The 21,904-nt window shown below is 40.6% G+C and overlaps 1 protein-coding gene across 2 annotated transcripts in view; it reads left to right on the top strand.

Moving 5' to 3' along the window:
- Positions 1 to 21,904, top strand: part of mmp17a (matrix metallopeptidase 17a) — a 58,725-nt gene that overhangs the window by 30,645 nt on the left and 6,176 nt on the right. For both annotated transcript variants that reach the window (XM_015365967.2, XM_015365965.2), the window contains exons 3-8: positions 775 to 910; positions 7,153 to 7,439; positions 15,569 to 15,745; positions 18,488 to 18,587; positions 19,585 to 19,667; positions 21,338 to 21,490. In XM_015365967.2, the coding sequence (XP_015221453.1) occupies positions 775 to 910; positions 7,153 to 7,439; positions 15,569 to 15,745; positions 18,488 to 18,587; positions 19,585 to 19,667; positions 21,338 to 21,490 (936 nt within the window). The remainder of the gene's footprint in view (positions 1 to 774; positions 911 to 7,152; positions 7,440 to 15,568; positions 15,746 to 18,487; positions 18,588 to 19,584; positions 19,668 to 21,337; positions 21,491 to 21,904) is intronic.

The raw sequence follows: 21,904 nt of genomic DNA, 5'->3' as shown, positions 1-21,904 counted from the left end.
AGTGGTAGCCTAGTTTATTTCACCTGGATTCAGTGTCATGTTGAGCTTTGAAATCTTTATACAAATAGTTTTACAGGATTATCTGTGAATGGGGATACACAGGGAACACCATTGCTTAATCGTTTGTTTGATGTTGATGGCGAAGCAGTGCAGGCTTCACCAATGCATGTCATCTAACAAATATATTTTGGCATGTACCAGAGACTCGTGAATTAATATTGAACATTTGATATCAAACAAATGTTTAATTAGAGCAGAGCACCCCCCCCACACACACCCATGCCAGCTATTACTGAATTGTTTTTTTAGGATTCATAGCCAAGTAAGGAGAAGCACAGCAGGCTATCATTGGGCATTTCGGTGGATTTTAACTCAATGTGAATTGAAGGCAACTGAGGGATGACAGACAAATTAAATAGTTCTGTTAAGTGAAGACCTTAAAGGAAACAGTTCATGAACATTATATCATTATATCTAAAGCAAGTTAGATTTGCACCCATTTATTCAGTTGGTATTTTACTGCAACAATTCAGGTGAAGCACCTTGCTCAACAATTACAAATAGAAGTTTCACTTGGGATTTGAACCCTTCACTTACAGTATGTATCCAGAACCCTAACCCATTGCTCCACACTATGCTTTTCCTGTAACATCACATTGATGCACTTCTAGTGTTTTCAGTGAATTTCGTACTTTACCCTCTGTAGTGATCTCTTGTCCTCCTGAGCATGTCCTGAGTAGCTAATTGTTTCTGTTTTCTTGGTTTGGAGTCCAGATGAAGCCACGCTGGTACTGATGAAGACCCCACGCTGCTCCCTCCCAGACATGTCCGATGCAGGGATGGACTCTGGGAGGCAGAAACGAGCAGCCTCTAGCCCGACAAAGTGGTACAAAAGACACCTGTCCTGGAGGTACATGCGTCTCAAGCACGCTTGTCGAAAACAAGCTATCAGAATGAGGGGTGGCTTGATGAGTAGCTTAGAGCTCTGAGATTGACATCCATTCACAAGAGAATTTAGAAACTACAGTCTTTTTTAATGAGCAATGTCAGAGCTATACATTCTTACTTAAGGCATACATTTACACTTAATTATGCAGCAGAAACTTACCTGCCAGCTTTGTGATGAAAAGTACCTTGGCAATAATAAAACTTTTAGAATATAGGAGACAGTCAATCACTTATGAGAGAAATCACACAGAGCTGAAAGATAGAGACTAGAAATCCCCTCAAAGCTTCATAATCTTACAGGAATCGGTGGGGAGTCTCAGAAGGATGCTGTGTCATTCCAAGAAACAAGAGATGCTCTTTTTTCTCGTCCTTCTACAATATCACTATCTACCAGGGCAGCAAACACTTCCTATTACAAAATGGCTTTATATTTCAGACTAAGCAGAAATATTCAGGATAAAAATAAGTGAAAAGATTTTTGGATGTTTAAACATGTCTTTAAAATAGGACACTAACCTTTCAGTTTCCATGTATTAAAATGTTTCGTCTTCTTGTGTAATTAGATCTATGCAATACAACACAACACAACACCAATCATAGAATAGAGCAGACACTTCCACTGGCGTGTCTTGTAGCTTGACTTTGTGATTTTTAATGGAGACATTCAGTCACAGGACTCCTATTTGTGGCACTGTAGTGGAAGCATTTTGGGAAATGCAGAAAATTCTGCAATCTCTGAAGCATGTTCTGAACACCATGAGTTACAGAGTTAATTCCAAGGAATCAGCTTGTGATTTATTTCTTAAAATATGAGGCTGTAAGCAAGTGCAGTTAGAAAATCTGGCCTAGTGTCAGGTTGATAGTGGTTATTTAATAATATTATTTGAAAACTGATAATTGTTATTTTGTGTTCAGCAAACCGGATAATGGGTGATGAAGTCAAAGCATCAGACCACCCTGAGAAAGAATGTATTGTGGCTAAGCCTGTAGGAAAACCTCTTAAGCTTTCTGTCTTTTCCTCTGTATATCAAGAGTCTTCCCAGGAAATCTGTGGATTATGCCATCATTACAGTAGAAGGAACTCGTTACTTGTGACTTAACTTTGTCATTAAGATCCAAAGAGATTTAATTGTTTCTTTAACTTGCTCAGATATTAAGAAATTACATTTATATTAGGGTATGACCACATTTAAAAGAAAAGCATGGTTTGAACATGAATTGTAGTATTTCCCACACAAAAACTTTTTTTCTTTTATCTTCATTTTTTTTATATTTTGACACACTGTATCTGCTGACTTGGTCACCTTTCATGGTCACAGATCCAGACTGTGAATATAAAACAGAAAGAAAAAAGAGGAAAGTTGCATCCAAATGTGCTATTTTTCATACTTGAAATTTTGCATACGGCCAATGTCTCTGAAGCAGATAGATATGATTGAGACTGACATTGCTAGAAGCACTTTGGAGTGCTGCAAGATAAGCTGCTGAATGATGAGAGCAAGTTCCTTTGCTCACATTATTAAACTGTGTAACTGTAGGTCTCCTTGTAATCTGTCAGATTGTAGTGACTGTCCTTTCATTCCCCTTTTACCTTTTAACTTGAGGTCAGACGATCTGCTTAATATAATGATCGAGCTTGTATGCTGTCACATGCTTAATTGGTTTAGACCACTAGTGCACAAGATACACTGTCTGTAGTAAATAAATACACATCAGCCACATCACCTTAATCTTGACCAGTCGCGGCTGTACTGCAGTGTGCATTTCTTGTTATCTTGCACAGAAAAGATTCTCAAAGTCACCTCCTTTGACACTCGATAAATGGATGCCACAAATCCCATTTTACAGTGGGTTTTTGCATCACCCTAGCAAAAGTTCTAGGAAGATTCCAAATCTAAACCCATTGCTTTGTAAGGATAACGTGCCATTTTTTAAAGTTGAAGATTAGTGTTGTGTTGACAGTATCACCCAGGTAATCACAGTAGTACCTGGCAACAAACAAGCAGTTATACTGCAGTGTTTTGCTACAGTTTTTAATTTAACATGCCAGTAAATTTTATTTCCTACTTTGTTTGGGTTTCTGCACGTAGTCTGTGATGTTATCTCCTAGTGAATCTTTCTAATATCCCCTTCCTACTTGTTGGAGCCATCTTTCTTAATCGCTAAGGTCCTATGACAGCTATGCATTCTCATTCATTCCACTTTGTGCTCTAAAAGTACACAGCACTTTCTGTTTTTAAATTATGCAGGCTACCCCCTACCAAAGAAAGCAGCTGGCACAGAAGAAAATCCTTGCATCCAAACTGCTTTCACTAGTATGCCCGGTCAGTTGCTTTTTCTGTGCTTTCAATGCAATGTGTCAGACATTAATAAAGTAATTTGCTTAAAATGACACTTTGGTTTTGTGTGAGGGTACAGTGCCAGGGAGTTTGGCTACTCATCTTTTAGACATCTGTGATTAAATATTTAGTTAATGTTTCCTGAGGTTAATATATGCACCAGTTAACATTCAAATAAGAGGCATTTTTATGTGGCGCTGAATGTGAAAGAATAAAAATAGTAGCAAATGCATTTTCACAAAACACAGTTGCATTTAGATGTGCTACTAACACTTGGCTGTGAACAACTTGCGTTCGTTTCACCATGTGGAAGGTTGTAAAGATTACTTAGCCCATCTAGAAGAGTCTGCAGCTATGCTCTTTGTATCTTAAAATTCAATAACTAGTTTGTCAAGGAACTAATACATAAAATTAATATCCGAATAAAGTTGAATTGCCCGTCAAAAGTAGCAGCCACGTTTTAAATATAATTAGTATTGATTAGTTAAAAAATCTGCAATATCTAATTGTTCCTAATCATTCGTTGCATTGATTAGATGTTAATGAAGTCGGGAATCCTTTTGTAGTTATTTTGAAGCATATCAGGTCTTTTCCCAACTAGGAAATTCAGTGTAGCACTTTTAATATTTCCCATTCATCTCTTTGTGGAATTTGGCAGCATTAATATAAATACCTAAAAAGTCTGGCACCTGCAAGGCTGATTGTATTAGATATCTGCATTCCAGTTTTTAGTGAACCTGCTCCAGTTTTTCCAAAGTAGCTTATGGAGAACTAGGCTTCAACAATTGCTGCCACAGAGTCAGAGTCGGGCCTCACATTTCATGAAGAGGTTCGGTATCTCTCTCTGGGTGCCGCACAGTGAGGTCAGTAGCTGATCCAGGGCTTGTTCCTCCTGGTAACAAGCCCTGTCCTTTGATTGCCACCTAAATCCTGCTCTTGTGCTTGTTTGCTTTGCCCTCACATGAAACACAATCACTCAGTGAAGTCAGAATAGAGGTGACGAGTATTGATTTACTGGCTCCTGTTGTGATTTTGTGGTGATATTAATGCTCGCAGATGCATGTTCATACAGTATGTGTAGCTCAATCCAATCTGTGCCCCATAACACTGTCTTGTAAAAGTGACACTAGATGAAAACACAAATGGAAGAGAAGCAGCAAATGCTCCCTTAATCGAGCAGTTAACCTTTCTACAGGGAGGTACAGAACCACTATTGTGGTGTTTAGCTTGCCTTGGTAGCCAAGAAGATGCGGGGAAGAAAACCAGAGAATTGTGTGCTCATCTACCAAACGTTTTCCTTCTAAGACTGCCAAAAGAGATAGATTCACAGTTATTTTACAGCAGGTTTTCAATGGCCAAAAAATCTCAGTCTTAAAGACTTAAGGACTTACTTTTGGCTGACTTGTTACACTTGCTAACGCTGGGTGAGTCCCGGTTCGTTAGACATCCCTTACAGCGTTTGTACAGTAGGATCATAGGCTCTTCTAAATGGAGTGAGTGGAGAAACTTGTGATGATTCACAGCATTTTTGACAGGAAGGGATTTGTTCAAAGTTGATGTTTTTTGTGTGTCAAATATGTTTCACTTTATTTAACAAAATTGTCACTACTGATTTTGGTCTCCTTGGAGATTTTAGGGCATATTGGACATTCCGTCAACATAATCTTGGCATTTCATTTCCGTTGTATGTGTGTGAACAATTGGAAGGTTATTTAGATTAAAAACGAGAGGTTAACATAAAATGTATATGGTTTGAGCTTTTGCAGTTTTAGTTGTCAGTTTAATCTAACTCACCAGAATAAAAGCAAATTAGGGCTGACAGACTCAGCCTAAAGAAAACCTGTAATGGCCTAACTTCCGTTGCATTAGATCTTTTTCTTGCCAGCCTGTAAATATTCATTAGGAAACCTTTTTAAATTTAAAAAAGGTGATTTTAATCTTCCTTTAAATAGTACAATCAATCCAAAAGTAATCACACAATAAAAGTAGCAGAGCTACTCTATATCAGGCGTTTGCCTTTTCGTTTGTCTTAACTGCTACATATGCGATATCCTGATGTTATGCTATATGTTATGAAGTAAAAAGTCTAGTTTCCTCTCCCACAATATATCCAAAAACTTGTTCTGCTCTAAGGAAGATGCTGACAATGGAATTTACTTTGATTTTTTCCACAGACTTAAGTTTCAATAGGTTCATTTCTTCCTTTGAAGATTTGATATTCAGATTTCACTTGGTCTTAGTAAAAAAAGTAGTAGAAAATGAGTAAAGAACATTTATAAAGAACATTCAAGTCAGTCATTTATTTGCCACGTCAGTTAGTTGCTAAGAGCAGTTTAATTTAGACAAAGTTGATACTATAACCCAAAGTCCTCTGAGGCCGTTTTCTTGAAGAACGTGGTGTGTTGCCTCAAGCATTAACTTGGGGTGCTTGCTTGCACACAAATACACCAGACATCATGCCTGTATCTTGTGGAACCACGAACTGTGAATTTTATCTCGCACTCCCCGTTGGTCTTTCAATTTCTAATGCCTTGCCGAGGAGTAAATTTGGGCTTATATATAATTTGACAGCAGACAGCAGCAGGGAAGAGAATATCACATTGAGCAGTGAGGCTTTGACAGCGTTTCGTCCCACTGTTCTTTTCAAGAAGTCTTCCTCCCATCCCCCCCCCCATCCAACCCCTCCCCACCGTGAAACGTTTCCAGTCATGGGGAGAACGCCGTGTGATCCCACTACAGCTGGCGTATAACAACTCACTTTCATGACTGGGGATGAAAACCCAGTGTCTGACAGCCATGATGATGATTGGCAGTTGTTGAGAGATCCTGGCTGTTTAGTGACAGCTGGGATGGTGTGCTGGAAGTTGAGCTGGAAAGCGGCAGCTATCAGGGAGAGCACAGGTGAAGGCCGGAATTATTCTGCAAGATGGATTTTTTCCATGTATCGGTTTTCCTACTGGCATTCTTCTAATACAGTCTTTGCAGTGGATGTGTGCTCAAGTCTGGGGCAGAAAATGAATTCCCAAAAGGCAGTAGGTTGCTCACTGCTCAGCTCCTTTTCTCCTGTTGTGTGTGGATTTCTCCCACCTGAGGTCTCCTATTTGTGAATCCCATGTCAGCCTTGGCTTAGCAGATCTGAGTGTTGTCAAGCACTGGGTTGCCAGGTAACCAGAACTGAAGTCACAGTTTCATTTTTGTTTAATGCCAGCAAAGCTGAACTGTGCCGGTAAGTCTATTAAGTGTGTCTAGCTGTGGAAGATAAATTAATCCTAGACAAAGAGTAAAGCTCTTCTTTTTTTTTTACTTGACGTTTTGAGTGTCCTGAATTATTCTTAATCTCTATTCACTGATGGAGAACTTCAATTGCAATTTAAGGACGAGAAAAAGCATTGCACTTGTTTGTATTGTGTTTTTTAGGATAGCATTTCACCCTCTGCATAGTAACAGCCTCAGGCCCTATTATGTAAATTCACACCTTGACAGCTTTCAGGAATGAGAATACGCTTACGCACTCTCCAATTTAAAATATTTAGATTGGTATTATGTGCTCATAGGACATAAGAAGGGTTATAAATGAGAAGAGGACATTCAGCCCATCCAGCTTAGTTGCTATTTTTAAAAATTTCGTCCCGCTGTTGATCGAAAGAAACCAGAGCATTAATCTGACAATTTTGACAACATTGCTGGGCAGATTGTTTCAGACTCCCACAAACCTTTTTGTATAAAAACTGACAAAAATGACAAAGTGGGGTTTGTTTGCTTTTTTAAATTTAATATTAGAGTATAGAGATTCGGGGATAAACCCTTGCTGCAGAGTCGGCTACCCTTCTTTCATGCCAGGGGCGTGTGTGTGCTCCTTCGGCAGGGTCCGGAAGTTTCCGAAGGAGTCCCACCTCCTGGGCCACGACACCGTGCGCGCGCTCATGTACTATGCCCTCAAGGTGTGGAGCGACATCGCGCCGCTCAACTTCCACGAGGTGGCCGGCAGCGAGGCGGACATCCAGATCGACTTCACCAAGGCCGACCACGACGACGGCTACCCCTTCGACGGGCCGGGGGGCACCGTGGCCCACGCCTTCTTCCCCGGCGACAGCTACGCGGCCGGAGACACCCACTTCGACGACGACGAGTCGTGGACTTTCCGGTCCCCAGGTCAGTCCTGCCTCATGAGCCCTGGAGGACACAACCCTGCTCTCACCACTCCCGTCAGACCAGGGGTTTCCGGTCCTGATCCAGGTCCTGGTGCCGGTCCAGGTCTTCAAGGTGTTTTTAAGGCGGCGGCCTTTTTAAGAGCTGGGAGGAGCCATTCAATTGGGCCAGTTAAGCCAGTAACCAGCTCGTTTACCTCGTCAAGAGTTGGAATGAAAACCCCCAGACTAGGCCCTTCAGGACCAGGGCTGGACACCCCTGGTGGACGTTTCATTTTAGTCTTGATACTGTTTTCCATGATAGAATTGGGGGGGGGGGGAGGGTAAGGGACCTTCTGACAATGTACAAAATGTTTAGGAGGTAAGTCTGCAAGGTTAAGTATTATTGTAGGAAACCTCAAGTTAAGATAACTTGTGTCTCTGCGTCTGTCTTCTTAAAGTGATGTCCCCACACGCCACTCTGAAAAAAAGTACACTCAACTCACTTAAACTTACATGGTTGGCCCTGGAAGATACAAAATATCGAAAAAATGCTTTATTCTCCTGAAAAATTCATCAAGCTCGCCTATGAGTGCTAGTAAGTGAGCCTATACAGTCGTCATTAAATTTAATTGACTATTTTTTATTATATTTGATAACTTGAATTACCCTAAGAGGTTAGTAGGGGTTGTTTATAAGGGTTATATGGTCAAATATGACTAAACGCGAATTTGGCTTTTCTCACAACTCCAAACCCTGTGGAAGTTGCAGACTGCCTACATTACCAAAGTAAACTCTTTCTCACTAATATACTTTCACACTCCTAACCAATTTCTTGGTCGGATTTTAGTATGAAGGTTTGCCCCCCCCAAACAAAGTTTCGTTTAGAGTTATTGGCAGAGGCAAAGACGTCCAGGATTTCTTCTTCAGTTGCACTTTTGTATTTCCACATGGCAGTTGTACAGATGAGGCTGAGCGCATTGAAGGCACTTGTGACTAAGCACTGTAGGTTGTGATGTGGATTTCCCATCTGTAATGTTGATTTGCTGTGTTGCCATTTCTCACAGTGCTGCTGAGAAGTGCTTTACTTTATCGCTTAGAGGTGTCAATCCATATGCTCCTCAATTTGAGCTCATTTTGCTTCGGTTAGAGCATTCATTCCTGGCACAATGCAATTACCAGCTGTTCAGATCAAGCTCTGGAGCAGTATTTAGAGGATCTGGCCAAAGAGCCGTGTGCCAGATGGAAAACATGACAGTGGTGAAAGCGAAACGGAAAAACTCTGTCTTCCCATCAGAGACACACTGTGATTGATGCTTCATTTCTCATTCATAATTTCTGTTTTCCTCCACTATCACCTTTGAGGCCCTGGCTGCCTTTATCATCAACATTGAAGGACAGACAATTTCTATTTTCAATGCCATTTCCATTAAGTGAAAAGATACTTTTACTCCCCTGATCTGTTTTTATCATTTTTTAATTTCTGAAATTATAGTTGTAAAGTATATCGTCAAACATGCACTACAGCATTAGCGGATAGCTTCCATATCTGAGCCATATGGTTGCTTTAGCATTAGGTGGACTGGAGAGCATGTGACTCCCAGCTTCCACCTGGGTTGGACACCAGTTCATCACAGGAATCACCTGCACCAGTGCTGGTCTCCACTAATACAGCCGGGTGAACTGGAGCACCTGGGTAAAATATCTCACTCAAGGTACAACAGCAGTGACTTAAAACAACAACCCACCAGTTAAGTGTGTTACCCACTATGATAAGCTGCCTTATACAACAATAGCATTAAGGAAAAAACTTTCATGCTTAATCATATCTTCCATTTCAAATAGATGGAAGTCCACAAAATCAGTCTCGTAATCCATATGATTTAAGGTACTGCATTCAGTGTTTTTTTTTATTTCTGTACATATGCAGATTTTTAAGGAATTGTGAAATGATTTTCCTGGAACTGTCATTTTTGTGGGAATGCTTCTGCCATGTTTTAGAAAAGCAATAGTCTTAAATAACTTCCAAGGACAGCGTGCTCTTCAGCTACAAACAAATGTGTTATCTGAGTGGAGAACGTGCTTAAACCACTTGAGAAGACAAATCTCGCAAGAAGATGAATATTATAATTCAGTTTTTTTTTGTTTCGTTCGTTGCTTAGATTGCTATTTGTTTCTCCACATGGAAAGCTGGGGCGCTTCTGATGCTTGACATGGAAAGGCATGCTGGAATCAAAGCCTCTGAATATGCTGCCGGAATTATGATGTTTAATCCAACTCTGTGCAACCTGATTCCCCAGGGGGGGGTATTAATATGAACAAACATTAAGTATTCCATTATAGTTCATAAACCGCACCCTGCTGGTTAATTGAAGAAAAAAAATGCATCTCAAAAAAGTCCCTTTCACTTTATCTACCCTTCCAGTAAATAAGCAGACCGCATTCTACAAAGGTCATCAGATAGTTGCTGCAATGATTATATTTACGATGCCAGTGATTTTGCTTTTGTTAATTACCTTTTGTCAAGGTGGCTAATGCAGGCTGATTATTTTGGCTGAAACTGCGCACTCTGGACTCATTAAATGAATACATTTTGATGACTTGCACAGTATTTGGAGCGCGCGTGTCAGACTGACGGTAGAGCACAAAGAATTCCTGCCCGCCCATCATAATAGTGTGGCTGCAGTGCCGCGGCAGTCTCATTAGCAACCGCTGAGTGCATTGTCGCACAAACTCGGCGTATTCAGAGGGCTTATTAAGGTTCCCCCCTTGAGTGGCTGCATATGAGGACAGGGAGGTTGTTTATGTACCCACCACCTTAGGCAACAATCTGTGATTGGCTTTATCTCTCGGAGTGCCATCTTAACTTCAGACCTTGAGGGAAAGCTTGACATCCCCGAGGCGGCAGCAATGTGACCTTCACCTGCGCTCTTCTCTTCCGTAGCTGTGCTACATTTTTAAAAGCTACACACACTTGTTACACAGACAAGTTCCCTCTTGAGAGCAAGTCAGGTACAGTATTTCAGCAGAGTGGCAAGGAGACACGCCGTTTCAAATTGGCCCGTGTCTGCCAACTGCTACGGCACGTGCTCCTTCACCAAGGTGAGCCTGGCGAGCTGCAGATATGTTCGGCTTTGACTGAAACAAAGTGATTGTTTGATTTAAGCCAAATTGCATTACCTGATTACACTACTAAAATAATCCCATTAATCAAGCAATCAGCTTTTTTTGGCCCTTAAGCAAATGAGGGCTGTAAAGATTTGTGGAATGTCAATGCAAGCAAATTTCTCGCAGTCTCAGGGAAGCACATTTAACACGCACTGTAGGAGTGCGGTCCAATTCAGGCTTTTCGAGCCACAGCCCCACGTCCTGATGAACCATGAAAGTGAGAAGATAATATGGATTTCTGTCAATGTCAATACCCAGGGGAATTATGGGAAAGGAAGTGGGTGTGTATTGAGTAAGACACTTGGGTTGACATTAAAGGGATTGTTACTCCTGTAACTTGAACAGAATATACAGAGTGCCGCATATTAGAGAAAGGACAGATGCAGATGGCTACTAGCAAAATATAAGCAAAGATATATACAGTAACAACATCAACAGTAACCCTCCCCAAGAAGGTTATATAGCCTATATATAATTTGGTGGTAAATTGTAACTTAACAAAATACTTGATTGAACTGAAAAACAGTCATTGTGATGACATCTATCTTGGACATATATAAATATTCATTATAAGTAGTGTTTTATAAATGAGGCACTCAGGTTGTAGGTTTAAATCCAAGACTTTTACCGCATTTTAAATATGTCCTTTAAGCAAAAAAGGAAATAATTCACAGCATGCATTTTTAATTTCCAAACCCCCAGTTCATTTCGCTATCCTCTCTGTGGTATTACCCCTCAGGCATTATTTTTAGGTGTTCTTAAAAACAGGAGGTAACCTGAGGCAAAACAAAACCTGCATATTTAGCTCTTCAGACCAGCTTTTCTGTTCACATATTTCTAATACAAGTTATCTTGGACATACGTGTTATGCAGTTACAAACCTAACAGCAAAACTAGAAAAATACAAGTGAGGGAAAATAACATCAGTGTAGAATCACAGTATTTGCCCTCAAGCTTTACTTTGTACATCTATCATAAAAATTAGAATATCAACAGAGAGCCTCTGACCTTCAGCTCAAATTGGTATCAGGCGATTACTCCGACATTGAGTCTAATTAATTTAATTTACATAAGGCTTTCATATGAAGGATCCCAAAATGCTTTATGTATAGGAAAGTATGCACTTCATCCACCATTGAAGTGGGAGAAGCTAACCTGTCTCTACGGGACAGCAAATCAGTTAGAGAAATGAGGAAGTGCTTCACCAATTGAATTAAGGGAACATTCTAGGGTGGTGTCAAAGCCTAGAGTGCAATTTGGGACTTGGACACTGGAGTAACACCCCAGCTCCTACAAAGCTCTATAATGACAGAGTAGTTTGGGTTAACATCTCATCCAAAAGATGAAAATATTAGCACTGACTAGCCAGTTTCCAGTGTTCTTTAACTCCACACATCTGTCATTGAGAATTTCCTCACAGTAAGACACCACATGTGACATATTCAACATCTGGTGTTGGCAGATGTTAGTTCCAGCACTGTGTAAAACCTGCAATGGACACAGTTGCTATGCAGTAGGAGATTTGTGCTTCCTCATGCCCATTTAATGAACCAAACCCTGGACATATGAAGCATCATCAACATTTTGACTTTTCTACCTTGTTGAACAGACATGTCATCTTTCCTATACTTTTCCTATGATCTGTAGAAATCCCCTACTTTAGTAGGATATTCGTATTAGGAGAGATGAAAATTCAGTTTCAAAGAAGATAATATTCTCTTTCTCTGAATAATGACTGAAACTTTCAGGAAGTTTGTCACCAGGGAACTGTGGTATGGTGGGTTAAATTTAGTATAATTTTGGATGTGCTTTTTTAATTGGCTTTTTTTCTGCTTAAGCTGTTGTTTTTCACTGTCACACAGCAGAGAACTAGAAGCATAGTGCAGCATTCCTTAAGAGCTGGAAGAGAACATAGATAAATACCTTTTTTCTGTACCTGAAAGTTGGCACTTCTTCAGGCACTAACAGCTTTTAATTTTAGGACTTGGAGGAGAGCACAGCAGGATTATTATTTTGGTTGTAGGAGTTGAGTTTTTAAAGCCACAGATTCTTCAATTTTGCCCCCTGTGGCCTCAGAGGCAGCCACTGTAACTTAAAAACCGGGTGTCTGGATATTTCTCTTTCTCATTTTGGCTTATCATTCTCAGCAGTCTCCGCCTCCACCAGCTGTTGTGGCAAATTTGTGATATGGCAAAAAGAGTTGCCACCTGTCATAAGCACTCCTGTTGGCCACCTCCTCCCGAGTGCAGATGAAAACAACGAACTTAAAAGAAATCAATTACCCGCCTGTAGAATTGTGCCAACAGGAGGGCGGCACCAAAACCACAGCCTCGAGAACAGCTCAGCTTGTCCCGGGCACTCAACTTCCATTCCCTTCTCATTGTATTGGTGTTGCTGTCACATTCCTCTTGTGAATGTGAACCTTTTTTTTTTTTAACTCTGATGACCTGGCTGGAGTGTAAATGTGTTTTTCTGATTTATACAAAAGAAACAAAATCTCAGGAAAGACTCTGTGGAGGCCGATGCAAGTCAAGCCCCGAATGGTCGCTCCTTTAATCTGCTGTCTTTAAGACTAGATTTAGGGACGTGCAGTATGTCCAACAAAAGCATACATTTTCAATAAACATGCGCAAACAGGCTTTCCAGTCACAGACAACTCTGCAATTCTACTTTATAGGAATTTATTCCTCTCGCACTCACTACCTTTCGGTCGGTTTAACCCTGCGTTAAATAAATCCCCCTAATTTGCCTGACTAATTGACCATTAACAATCTATTCATCTTTTCCTTGTGTGACTTTTTGACAGATGAATTACCCAGTTAAGCTTAATGTGTTAAAATACACTCTACAGTACTTAAATTGTGGTAGAGACTATAATACTTGTGAAATAAGACGTTTTAGAGCTTCTAATTCATCTTATGACATTAGACTAAAACAATCCTAAACAGACTACTGTTGTAATTCTGTTAACGTATTAGTTACTGACAGGAGTGAGAAGAGGTTATTTTATATTCATAGCAAAATGTTCCTATATAATATGTATGGACTTCAACAAGAACAGTTTATTTGTGAAATATTTTTTTTCTTCAGATACTCCTTATCCCAATTTAGATTCTTAAATTTTTAATCATATAATCGTATATTGATCTGACGTATTGTAGTAACCCTTCACATTTGGGACTGCACATGCCATGAACTAATATTTCTGATACCGTATTTATAAAACATTTGCAGATTGCCAGAAATGTGATAATAACTAACGTCTACTGTAGATTTATTTTATGTTAGCAACTGTCTGTAATCCTAATCATAGTATGAGGCAGAGGATTTGAATAATGTTTTATAACATCACCAACAGCAGGCTGGGCGGCACAGTGACAGAGTGGTGCTCCAGTTTCCCCCCCCAGTCCAAAACGATACTGAGCAAGACTGGCCCTAGCGTCCGTGTGTACCTGCATCTGTATGAGTGTCCTGTCATGGCCTGGTGTCCCATCCAGCTGTACCTTGCCTTGTGCCTGTTGCTTGTTGGGATAGGCTCCAGCTCTACCACAACCCCAATTTGGAAGAAGCAGTTAGAGGACAGAAGCAGATTTGCAGGTACTTTAGGGCCTGTTGCATTAATAATCCTTACACTCACAGTAAATATGGCTTTTCTGGACACTCCCTCATTGCGCTTTACAGGTAATGGGGACTCCCCTCCACCACCACCAATACACCAGTACATCAGTACGCTCACCACACACCAGCTATTAGTGGGAAGGAGAACAGAATAATGAAGCCAATTGATGGGGTTTATTAGGAGGCCATGATGGATAAAGATCAGTGGGGGAAATTCGTCCAGGACACCAGGGTAACACCCCTACTTTTTATTTAATGACCACGGAGAGTCAGGACTTTGTTTTTAACATCTCATCCAAAGGATGGCGCCTTTCTTTACAGAATAGTTTCCCTGCCACTGTAGTGGGGCATTAGGACCCACACAGACCGAAGGGTGAGCAGCGGTCCCGACTTACTGGTCCCACTAACAAATACCCAAACTAAAGTGTCAACAAGGGGGATAGTGGGAAAAGGGCACGCTTTCTGAAATGTCAGAGTTACCAGTGTTTATGCTGTGAGTCTCCCGTAGGAATGATGCACTGCTCTCAGAGGTCAAACCTGCTGGACAGCTCAAACACTGCCAAACCTGTTGACATTATATAGATTATGTGCCACTGCTTGGGGACTCCCAGATACACCCAGTCAGTGCATAACTCATCCAGATTCGAACCAGAGATGCTTATGCTTACAACTTACTGAGTCACTCAGGATTCTACTTTTTTGATTTGTTTATTTTTAAAGATTATCCTAAATGGAAGAAAATGGTGAGGATAGGCATATTTATCTGGCAGGGAGAGTACGTTCCCAGAGCAGATGTAACAGTGTCAGCTCCCTCCAATGAAAGTCCCCTGATGCTTCTTAATAGCTGTTAGGCCTAGATATGTTTTGTATCTCAGAGGAGTTCTCTCTGATTGCTGCCACTGAATTGGTTTTATTTCTGGTGTCTCTCAATATTAACCAAGCTGATTGTCTCAAATCAGTAAGGAGAAGCAAACTGGAGCAACTGCCAATTTTGTTTTATATTATAAAAAGCCTTTGTAGCAGTGTGAACTAATTTGGATTTCTCTTATGAACGAACTCTGAATTGGGTCACAAAGTACAGAACTGTAAACTTTAAACAACATGGGGAAATTGGGAATAAAATAACAATGACAACTCAAAAATTATATTAAATAGAAATGTAATACCGTTAAGTGTCAAAGAGGTAGTTTTTAATAAAACAGACTTCTTTTTAAAGGCTTTTTTATCATTTGCAAGAGCTGATGTTTCTCAAATTGAATGTCACTTGTTTTGTTATTTGTTTCAAAGAAACCAACTGTCATTGGAAGGGAACATATGGGTTGATTTCCAGAAATATGCCCTAAAATTGTCGTTTTTGTTTCTTTCAAGATTCCCATGGAATGGACCTGTTTGCCGTTGCAGTGCATGAGTTTGGTCACGCCATTGGTCTGGCTCATACTTCAGCCAAAAAGTCCATCATGATGCCTTACTACCAAGGTCCTGTGGGAGACCCCCTCAAATACAACCTGCCCTATGAAGACAAAGTCCATATCTGGCAGCTCTATGGTAACGTTTTTGTTCATTATGCAAAGTTGAAGTAATTGTAAAGACGTCGATGATGACGATATGATTGTTTCTGTTTAAATCCTGTAAGGATACAAGTGACACCTTACATTTATACCACTCTGTTTATCCCAAACATTCCCAGAACACGTCACAAGGAGTAAAATGGAGAATTCAGTACATCTGAAGGTCTGGGAGGTCTGTGTATGTGGACCATTCCGTAGCACAACCTCATTATTAAGGAAAGTGGGGAAAAAGAGGAATTGCCTGCACAGTTAAATTGGAGAAGGGGTTGATAAACGCTCATAATTGGCAGTTGCTTATAACCTACCAAGCTGTGTTCATGAGGTCTTATGGGATGTTGCAAAATACAATGTATAACACTGATACAAACTGAGAGAACTGTTTTATTATCATTGCACAGATGTCTGCCCCAATATATCACATAGTCCATTAAAAAATCAATGAAAATTGTCAGTGAAAAAATGTAGTTTAGTTTGAGAATGCTTCAGCTGGAATTTACTCAGGGGACTATAATTTGCAACTCCACCTGCAGTATTTCATCTGACTGTTATGCTCTCAGGCTGACATTACTGTAATTTATACTTAAAAAGTAGTCTCTGTATGCTACCCACCCAAGTCTGCTAACTTAAGGTGGGGTCATAAATCTAAGAAGGTCCAATTTGTGCCAACTTCTTGAAAGGTTTCCTTGAAATACCTAGCTATCCCTAAAAAGGGCTGATACTGGCTTGTGTTCAGTAAAAAGCTGGCTGTCAGACTTCATGCTCAGATCCTATTTGATTAGTAAAGTCTATGCAAATCGTATATGTTTGAGTAAGAAGTGAGTATTGATTTCATTTGGATTTCAATCCAGTGTAACTTTGATACACTCATTCATCAAAAAAGTTAGTTTTCTCTTCCCATATTTGGGTATTTTCTTCAGAGATTTTTTTAATGAAAACAATTACCAGGAGTAATTTTTACTTGTCACGTGCTGGTTGTTGTTGGAATCCAGTGGTTAAAGCTCTACTTCATTTTCTTGGCTGTGCTGGCTGGAAGGCAAATATCCTTTACAAATCGGCAGGACTGGCGAGTATTAACCGTGTGTCCCAGCAGGGTTTATACCCGAGTGCTTAGAAATCAATTTGTTTCTCACCAGTGAGTGTGTGAGATGAATCCACAGTAGCAGTAAGGGACACACATCACGGATTAGATTCCCTGAACAGGCTTGCCACCTTAAAACAAAAATTCAGGGGAGAAGCAATTTGCAATAAAACAGTCTAATAACAAGATTTCTAAGGCTCGTATAATGATGTAAAATCAAGATAATTAAATCTATCCTCACCCTTTGAAGTGTTTAATGCATTGCAATGTGATGAGCCAATTCTGAATGATAACTATTGACATTGTGTTGACTGTTCAAAGTAGTGTGGTTTGACAGGAGGAGATGTGGGGAGGAAATAAAGTTGGCACTTCTTTCATCTGTATTATCCTTTGCCCCGTATTCCTAATGCCATACATGTTTATCTGTTTGCATGCTATGGGGAATGGGCTGGAAATTGGTGATTATGCTTGTATGTGTTTTTGAGAGCTCCAGATAAGAGACTTTTGTGTGCGTTGTGTTTTATAATGATGAGACCCCCTCCAGTCCACCTCCAGCTCCACAGAAATGGGCATCTGATAATGAGACAGTGCTGTACACATCATTATCTCAATTTTACCCACATTCTGCGGTTTTTGCCTGCTAAAACACATACTTGTATCATGTCAATAACAGTCAGTGAAGGCAGCAGTAATGTGAATGTGTTTTCAGCCTGAGAAAACCCTTTGTTTTTAATGTTAAGTGGAAGTGGGATTTAAGTCCCACTGTTGGTGGGATTTGTTTTAAACAGAGGTGTGTGAATGAAACTTTTTTTATTTTTAATTGCTTTTCCTATTACTTTGTGGCTGCTTATCATCGTTCAGCATGCCAGAGAGAAGCAAATTTATTACCACCGCTCATTAAAAAACATGGAGCCTGTTAATGCCTGTAAGCCTGCATTAAGCAACATTGATCCATCCATTTTCAGTAGTTGCTTTATCTGTGAGAGAATCACAATGGCCCTGAGCCTAACCCAGCAGGCACAGGGCACATGGTGGGACCACATGTTAGAAGGGACACTTGCTCATCAAAGGCTGCACATATACAAACCTGTGGGGCATTTTAGAGACTCCTAGTGTATGGGAGGATTTTAGGACCTAAAGAAAACCAATGTGAACATGGGCAGAACATGCAAACTCCAGATTCAAACCCAAGAGCCACAGTCCTACCAATGCTGCCCACTATAGGGATCAGCCGTCTATGCTGTAATTCACGTGGAACTGTGTACAAAATATCCAGTCTAGTATTGTGGTTTAAAAATGTTTACATGGGCCTACAATCTGTAATTTATGGCATTGCTTTTACAATGTTTTGTATTGCACATTGCATGTTCTTGGGTGTTCCTAACCCTACCCAATCTGCAGCCAATTATATTTTTTAATCTCTGCATCACTGTATACTGTATGTTGTGCCCAATACACTTCCCATATTCTGAATTTTGGTAGGTAGAGTTTGTGATTATTTTATGTACACACAAGCATAGATTACAAAACAAGGTCTTGCTTGCCTCCGATACATGGAAGAAAATGGTAGGTTATTACGGAAGGAGAGGTTTGAAAAAAGCACTGTTGGGGAGTGGAGTAAAAGTGGTTTCTCTGCACCAGGTGTGCGAGATTCTGTGTCCCATACTGCTCGTCCAGATGTGTCCAGGACTGACGACCCCCCTGTCCTGCTGGACCTTCCTGAAAACAGATCAACTGTCCCGTAAGTAAGAGCCCTCCATTGCCATCTGTTGGATTCTATGTGCATCTACTGTGTAGCCTGTACGGTACTACAAATACGTCCAATGCTAAAGTACTGATGTGATTTTCAGAGAGGATTCTCTCAGATATGTTATATCTGTAATTTGCAATAAGCCTCAGATCTCTTTTCTTCACCCCTCACCTGTCAATAAAAATGCAAGCAGGGGTTTCTTTCACCCAGTTGGTGATTGTAGGGAAATGCTGTGAAAAATAAGTGTTCTGTCCCTGTCCTCCAATGAGGAGATTTGGATTTTCCTGTTTTCACCTTTCAGAGGATTTAAAGCGAAAAGATAATCGGCACCTCTCTACCCCCCACACACTCTCACCCAAACATCAGCCACAAGGGTCATGGAGACTGTTTTATCCCATCCATTCTCTTTATCCTATACAGAGTCACAGGGGAGCTAGAGACTATCCCAGCAAGCAGTGGGTGCAGGGACACACAGACACAAACATGAACACAAAAAAGAGACAATTTTCTGCAGAAGCCAGTTAACCTAGCACTATGTCTTTGTAGTGTAGGAGGAAAACGGAGCACTTAAGGAAACCCATGTGAACACAGGGTGAACCTGAAAGCTCCATGCAGATAGTTCCCCAGGAATAGAACCCAGGGCCCCAGCACTGCTTGGCAGAAATGCTAACCACTGCACCGCCCTTGAACTGTTTTAGATTTTACCTTAAATATACATTATACTGTATATATTTCAACACATACAGCACACACACAAGATGCAATACGTCAAATTCAGGCAGGTCTCCCTAATTCTGTTATTAAGTACTGTAAAAACCATGGAGCAAAGTCCTCATTGGGTGTGCTGATACCATCTGCCTAGCTGCTTGCAAATTTGATTTTCTGCAGAACAAACATGAGCGTTGCGAATTAGGGCCCAGCGCAGGTCAGCGTGTTGTGACGGAGGAAGCTGTGATGCGTCAGTACCTTTCTTCTCCACTCTTGTCAGGCCCGCCCAGGACGCTCCGGACAGGTGTAACACGCACTTTGACGCAGTGGCTCAGATTCGGGGAGAGGCTTTCTTTTTCAAAGGTACTGGCTGTGCGCTCTGCTGCATGCCTAAGATTTCAAAAGGGGAATAATAACTACTTCAGAACATTTAGAATTACTGTGCACTTGATCTTGTGAACTAATAGGTTTTGGTGTGATATGTTTGGTTTGGGTTGTTTCCTTTGCCCTGACTTTACATGCCATTTGAGAGATGGTCAAAATAGTCATGGGTTAGGTAATGCTGTGACCACTGGAAATATAATTTCTAATAAACTTGATTTTAAAAATGCCTGTAAGTGAATGCAAGATAAAATTGAATTAATTGCAAAGGGAAAAATGTTTTCTTGGTACATGAAAAAAATTATCTCCATTAATATGAGATTTTTTTTTCTCTTTAAAATACCTATATTATATATAATAAAGGTATATATATTTTAAACCCCGTAGTTTGCTGTTCTGAATATGATCATCTTTAGAATTCTTGGAAAGGTGATGATGACTTTCAAGGTTTCCTTTTTCTGGTTCACAGAACCTCAATACTTTTCACTGTATTCATTCTGCATTAATCATATATTTACACCACATCCATCAATCTAACTGCTTCATCCAATTTAGGGTAGCGGGGAGGCCAGAGTTTATCCTAGAAAGCAACATGCACAAAGGATACACCCTGGACAGGATGCCAATCCATCGCCGGGCACACACAGACAGATACACTCTCAGCAGGGCCAATTTTCCCAGAAGCCAATTAACTTACCAGAAGTTTTTGGACTGTGGGAGGAAACAGAAAACCCTTATGAACATGGGGAGAACATCGCAACAGCATCACAGGAATTTAACCCAGGGCCCCAGTACTGTGCCAAACCAAAACACATCATATATGTAGGTATTCAATAGACGAAAGTCACAGTTAGCTGAATACCTATACAATTCTCTTAACTTTTCTTTTTTCAAAGCCCCACCCTGGTTATGTGTGATACAGCTATATATCTCTTAAGCTCCCTCTCTCAGTCCATATACACACAGAGAAAGATACATTACTAGATTCAGTTTACAAACAGTGTCTTTTTGAAATATTTATATTGCTTTTTTCATTGTTCTTCATAGTTTATCTGTATGGCCTTGTAAAGTCTTGTAAAAGCGAGAATGTGCTCTTTTTGCAAAGAGTCTGGTGTATAGTTTTTTTAGAAAATATCAGCAGTATATGAAAACCCTTGTCTTTCAATAAAAGAAGGTCAGCAGATGTCTGGCTGAGATCATAGATGTTTTTGGAAAGGAAAGGTTATTCTGGTTCAGCGATCATTCTGGGCAGTTCTTCATTGAATTCCTGTCCTTCTTCCTTCTTTTGTTTCCAAATCCAACACCCTCATATTTCTCCAAGAAAAGAAAAAAAACACCCCCTCTGTCATAACCTTCAATGTGGTGTAGTTTCAATAGCTTGGTTGTCTGTGAAGTTGCATATTTTTGAAAATGTGCAGTTTTTCTACTATTAGTTGTTAAGTCAAGGGTGGCACAGTAAGCAGTTGTTAGCATTGCTGCCTCGCAGAGCAGGGGCCCTGGGTTCCATTCCTGGGATTTTATGTGAATATACAGTAGTTTGTTTATTGTGCTTGTTGCTTGCTGGGATACGCAGCGGCTCCCACATGACCTGTATTTGATAAATGGACCAGATGGGTTGTTAAACACAGAAATGATTGTGTCCCTTTTCACAGGAAAGTATTTTTGGCGTCTGACCAGAGAAAAACACCTTGTCTCACTGCGACCTGCTCAGATTCATCGGTTCTGGAGAGGCCTGCCCTTAAACCTGGACAGTGTGGATGCAGTCTACGAGAGACCCAGCGATCACAAGATTGTCTTTTTCAAAGGTACTGCGCTATGGATGCAGCCCTGAGTTTTGAGAGTTCTGCTCTTCACTCACACACCAAATATAATCTACCAAGGAGCAAGTAAAGGTTAATACCAAGCTGAGAACTAGGAAGAAGAAACAAGTTAATATTATTCCCAGGCAAGCCAGAGCTCGCAACCCCTGGTCTCCATAGCAACCGGCCTCGTTCACTTGAGGAATCAAACACCTCCTGGTGCCGTAAGAACACGATCAGGGCGGCTGTCAGTGCCTCCTATCCCTGCTTAACAGATACTGTAATTACCTCATCAGCTCCAAGATACTTTAACCCTGCCCTGTTCTCAGTCAGACACTGTCATTGAGTTTCCTACTCACTTATGGAAGGGCTCCTCTCACTAACCAGTCTGCTGGGAAGACTTCAAGGACTCAAGAGACA

Source organism: Lepisosteus oculatus, chromosome 22, assembly GCF_040954835.1.
Source record: "Lepisosteus oculatus isolate fLepOcu1 chromosome 22, fLepOcu1.hap2, whole genome shotgun sequence".
In the NCBI taxonomy this organism is placed as follows: Eukaryota; Metazoa; Chordata; class Actinopteri; order Semionotiformes; family Lepisosteidae; genus Lepisosteus; species Lepisosteus oculatus.
This window is presented reverse-complemented; position numbering and strand designations above follow the sequence as displayed.